The 5,142-nt window shown below is 47.4% G+C and overlaps 1 protein-coding gene across 2 annotated transcripts; it reads left to right on the forward strand.

Moving 5' to 3' along the window:
- Positions 1 to 527: 527 nt before the first annotated feature.
- On the forward strand, positions 528 to 4,793 carry LOC132581973 (olfactory receptor 1361-like). 2 transcript variants are annotated; one of them, XM_060253483.1, is made up of 2 exons: positions 528 to 1,448; positions 4,770 to 4,793. In XM_060253483.1, the coding sequence occupies exons 1-2, from the start codon at positions 528 to 530 to the stop codon at positions 4,791 to 4,793; spliced, it is 945 nt and encodes a 314-aa protein (XP_060109466.1). The 2 variants fall into 2 exon arrangements, with proteins under 2 accessions (XP_060109466.1, XP_060109465.1); XM_060253482.1 differs by lacking the exon at positions 4,770 to 4,793 and having other exon boundaries at positions 528 to 1,469.
- Positions 4,794 to 5,142: the final 349 nt, after the last annotated feature.

Consider the following 5,142-nt stretch of genomic DNA (forward strand, 5'->3'; position numbering starts at 1 on the left):
AATTAAAAAATAAATCCTGCATTCTTGATCCAGAGCTTCATAATTCTGTATCTGAATTCTGACACGGAATCTTGAGGCTGATGCACGTATCTTGTGCAGCAGGAATAATGGATGTGTCAGGGAGACAGAGATGAGAGACAGAAGACATCATAGAAGGATTCTACCATAGTTTGCTCAATTTGGTGTAATGGTCTGTGTGCAGATTCTTATCTGGGAGAACCAGGTTTGATTCCCCACTCCTTCAAATTCAACTGCTGGGGTAATCTTGGGTCGGCCATAATTCTGTCAGAAGCTGTTTTGGAAAGAACAATTTCTGTCAAAGCTCTCAGCCCCACGTATCCCACAGGGCACCTGTTGTGGGGAGGGGAGGGAAAAGTCGCTCTGAGACTCCTTTGGGTACTGAAGGCAGGGTATAAATCCAATCTCCTCCTCCTCCTCTTCCTCCTCTTCTTCTTGCCAGATAAGATTTATTAGCCATACTTAATTGCAGGCCTCTAACTTTCTTGCTATCTCCTCACTTCAGCAGTATGGGTCCAGTGAATCACAAGAACGCAACAGAAGTTTCTGAGTTCCTTCTCCAAGGTTTTCCATCCCAGCCGGAGGTCCAGAGACTCCTCTTCCCACTCTTCCTTTGCATCTATCTGCTCATCCTCCTGGGGAACGTCACAATCATCCTGTTGATCCGTTCTGACACACAGCTCCACCAGACTCCCATGTACTTCCTGCTCAGCCACCTTGCCCTAGCTGACCTTGGTTTCGCCTCCACCACCATTCCCAAGGCATTAGATAACCTGCTGACTCAGAAGAAGACTATCTCTTATAGTGGTTGTCTGGCCCAGATGTATTTCTATATATATTTTGGCAACTCAGACAACTTCTTGCTGGCTTTCATGGCCTACGACCGCTACCTAGCTATCTGTTGCCCACTGCACTATTCCGCCATGATGAGCCACAAATGTTGTCTTCAGCTGGTTGCGGCATCCTGGCTTATTCCCACAATTGACTCATTGCTTTATACACTTTTGATAGCCCATGTTGAGTTCTGTGACCCTGAAGAGATTCCTCAATTCTTCTGTGACATTTACCCTGTTCTGAGTGTCTCTTGCTCTGATACGAGCATCATAGAAACACTTCTGCTGACTGAGGGGGTGGTGGAAACCCTGGGGCCATTTGTGCTCATTATCGTTTCGTATGCACTCATCTTTTATACCATCGTGAAAATTCCATCTGCTGTTGGGAAGCGTAAGGCTTTTTCCACATGTGGGTCCCACATTTGCGTGGTGGTCTTGTTCTACGGCAGTGTAGGCTGGGTGTATTTTAAGCCAAATTCCATGAACTTAGACCACCAGGACACGGTGGCAGCTGTGATGTATACCCTGGTGACCCCTGTGTTGAATCCCTTCATTTACAGCCTCAGGAACAGCGAGATGAAGGCGGCCATGAAGAGGGTCATTAAGCGGCATTTTTGATGATGTGTTCAAGGGCTAAACTATTGGGCTAAATGCAAAAGAAAAATAATTTTACCTTGGAAGCGCAGAAACTTTATTCTGTATCTTTGATCTTCCATATTTCCCGGTTAAGGGGAAAGTGATGTTCAAAAATTATAACGGCGATCTGACTCTAATGTCAGATTACTTACTTAATGCAATTTTACTTAGAAAAATAGAAGCACATCTTACATGGCATGTTCATGTAGGTACATTTTGACTTATTGTGAACAGATTAACTTCATAAAGGTTATCCTGCTACAGCTCCAAGCCCACGTAAGAGAGAATTGAGGTCCCATATAAGGCGACACAGAAGGCAAGCTACTGTTGAAGATGTTCTTGATGCATTGATCCTCAAACACTACTCAAAACGATCTATGTAGTGCAATCTGAGATACCAGTAATCTTTCTTTGAGCAAACGTGTACTTGTGAAAGGTGTGGTATTTCTGTGGTAGTTAGCATTGTATTAGGTTGCCGGAGACTTTTCAATTTCCACCACTACCACAAAGCTTACTGGTTAGCTTTGGACCACTCACAGATTTGCTCCCTCTAAGCTGTGGAGTCCTGTGAGCAAAAATTCTACTTCACGAGGAACTGGCATTAAAGTTGTGAGCAAGTGATTTGGATCTTGCATAAATTAGTCTTCTCTGGGGCCATCCTTCCTGAGCTAAGACAAAGACGTGTGAGCCTGTCATGATCTTAGGCCTAGTGCGGCCTAGAGGGTAGGGAGAAGCCTACCTAGGAGTTGCTAGTGGACCAACATTTCCCAGGATCCCTTCTGATTGGGTGGAAGCTGCTTTGGAGGGAAAACTAGCCTAGAGGTGTGGGACCTGGGAGTGGGCTTCCCAACCCTCCCGCCCTGGCGGGGGACCCCAGGATTTCAAAAAAATGGAAGCGGGGGGAGGGGGTGGAAACGGCGCCGGGGAGCATGGCAAGCTTCCGCATCCCGGAGCCGGCGAGGCCGCTGCACCGCTGCTGCCCCCTCCCCTCCCACCACAGCTGCTCCTCCGAGATGAGCCCAGGGTGAGCCCATCTCAGAGGAGCAGCCAAGAGGCGGCAGCAGCGCAGGGGAGGGCAAGGCAGGCTAGGAGCATGGCGAGCCGTGAATGCGGGTCCTTCTAGGACCCGGACTCGCGGCTCGCCATGCCCCCGGCCCGCCTCCACCCCCCCTCCGCTTCCACCCCAGAGGTGGAGCGGGTGAGGCGGCAGCGGCGCGGCGGCCTCTTCTCCGCTTGCTGTGGCTGCTCCTCCGAGATGGGCTCAGGCTGAGCCCATCTCGGAGGAGCAGCCACAGCGAGCTGAGAAGAGGCCGCCGCGCCGCTGCTGCCTCTCCGCTCGCCGTGGCTGCTCCTCCGAGATGGGCTCAGGCTGAGCCCAACTCGGAGGAGCAGCCACGGCGAGCGGAGAAGAGGCCGCCGCGCTGCTGCCACCTCGCCCGCTCCACCTCTGGGGTGGAAGCGGAGGGGGGGGGTGGAGGCGGGCCGGGGGCGGCTTGGTCTCTCTGGAGCGTCTGCAGTCTGGAAAGAAGGCTGTAGCTGGATGTTCTTCGCCCAGGGGTGGTGAGTCTATGGCATAAGAGGAAGGGAACGTTTAGGTAGTTGTGTGAGTCTATGGCATAAGAGGAAGGGAACGTTTAGGTAGTTGTGTCAGGGCTTTTATTTCTTTGTACCAACTTTTACTGTTTTTTCTTTCTATATTCACTGTTGCACTAAAAGGTCTTTACCAAGCACTTACTGTTTTGAGCATTTACAATAAGCTTCTTGTTAGTTCAGTTCAGTATGCTTTATTACGGTCCATTACCAAATACACAGCACAATGTAGGCCAACAACAACCACATAAAAATTGTAAAAATCAAGATGGACCTAAATAAGTAAATGTAAGATTTTAAAAAATAAATGTGAACATAATATATAGGACATTAGTATGAATAATGAGATATGACAAATAATACAGTAGTGGTCAAACATCCTCTAGCTTAATAAATATAGTACATATAATAAAAAAATTAAAATTTAAAAATTTAAAGTTTAAAATTTAAAAATTTAAAAATTATACAGCTCCAGAAGAAATATTAACTAAAATACACTGGTTAAAATTGCAATCTGTTACCTCCACATTAACTTGTAAGAACCATAAAATGCAATTTGGTTGCATGGGAACAAAATTTGGCAACTTTATGCATGGTCTCTGAATTTATCTCAGTTTCAGTAGCATTTGTGATGGTATACAGAGTACTCAGGCATTTAAGAAAAGATAAAATACAAGCTTGGAAATGTTCAAAAAACAGTCAGTTCAGGACCCCTTCTTTACATAATCCTCACGAATTCTCCTAGCTGCTGCCATAAATTTGGCACAATTAATTGTGAATTGGGGGTTAAAATCCGATAACAGCGTATTTCTGATTTTGAAATCAGAAAACTCGAGACATCCCTCCAACAAAGAATAAATGTACCTGGCTCGTATGCCAGGGTATAGGCCACACCCAAACAAAACATGGTCAATTATTTCAACTTTATCTGCACCGCAATGACAAACCCACTCAGCCCTAGGCACCTTTCTAAAGCGGCCCTAAGCTTCTTGTTAAACTGTCCAGGTCCTCATGTCTCTTTGGTCACGGTTAATAGGTACTTGCTTAGGGTTGCCAGGTTTGACTTTGGGAGTGGAGCCAGGAGAGTTTGAGAGTGGAGCCAGAATGAAGGGTGTGATAAGCACAATTGAACTCCAAAGGGAGTTCTGACCATCCCATTTAAAGCTACTGTGTGTCTTTTAAATTCCTTCACTTTTAAAAATGAAGGATGGGGCACATACTTTGGGGCTGATAGAATTTGAACTCTGGTCCAATCTTTTTGAAACTCGGGGAGTGTTTTGAGGGGAGGCACCAGATGCTATGCTGAACTTTTTGTGCCTCTATCTCAAAAAAATAGCCCCCCTCCCAGCCCCAGATACCCACAGATCAATTCTCCATTATACCCTATGGGAGTTGGTCTCCATAGGGTATAATGGATTGCCCAGATGACACTTTCCTCCCTCCTCCCTCTTTCTGATGTCCCTGAAGTGGGGAGAGGACCTCCAAACTGGGGGATCCCCTGCCCCCAACTAGGGATTGGCAGCCCTGTTTAACTTGCTAACATGGAAGACTGGATGGTTGAGAACTCTTGCGCCCTCCCATACGAACCCTTATCAGAGTGGTGGCAGCCATTAGAAGCCCCTTCCTGGTCCCCTGCAGTGTGACAGGCAAAATTGTGCCCCACCTCACACTAACTGAGCTCACAGGGAACAGTGGTTAGGACAAGAGGGGAACTAGCATGCACTCACCACAGGGTTGCCATCTCAGGTTTGGGAAATTCTTGGAGATTTGGAGGGTGAAACCTGGGGAGGGTGGGGTTTGGGGACAGGAGGGACCTCAGCAGGGTATAATGCCATAGAGCTCACCCTCCAAAGCAGCCATTTTCTCCCCCGGGGTACAGATCTTTCTTATCTGGATATTAGCTATAATTCCAGGAGATCCCCAGGTACCACATGGAGATTTGCAAACCTAACTGACAACCTGGAATGCCTTCTTGCTAACCCTGTTTCAGGCTGGCTTGTAGCCCCTTCTTGGCCCACATTAAGGTGCCATTCTACCGTTTCTGGTGGCTTGAGCACACTGTGAG

The sequence above is a fragment of the Heteronotia binoei genome, chromosome 13, assembly GCF_032191835.1.
Source record: "Heteronotia binoei isolate CCM8104 ecotype False Entrance Well chromosome 13, APGP_CSIRO_Hbin_v1, whole genome shotgun sequence".
Classification (NCBI taxonomy): domain Eukaryota; kingdom Metazoa; phylum Chordata; class Lepidosauria; order Squamata; family Gekkonidae; genus Heteronotia; species Heteronotia binoei.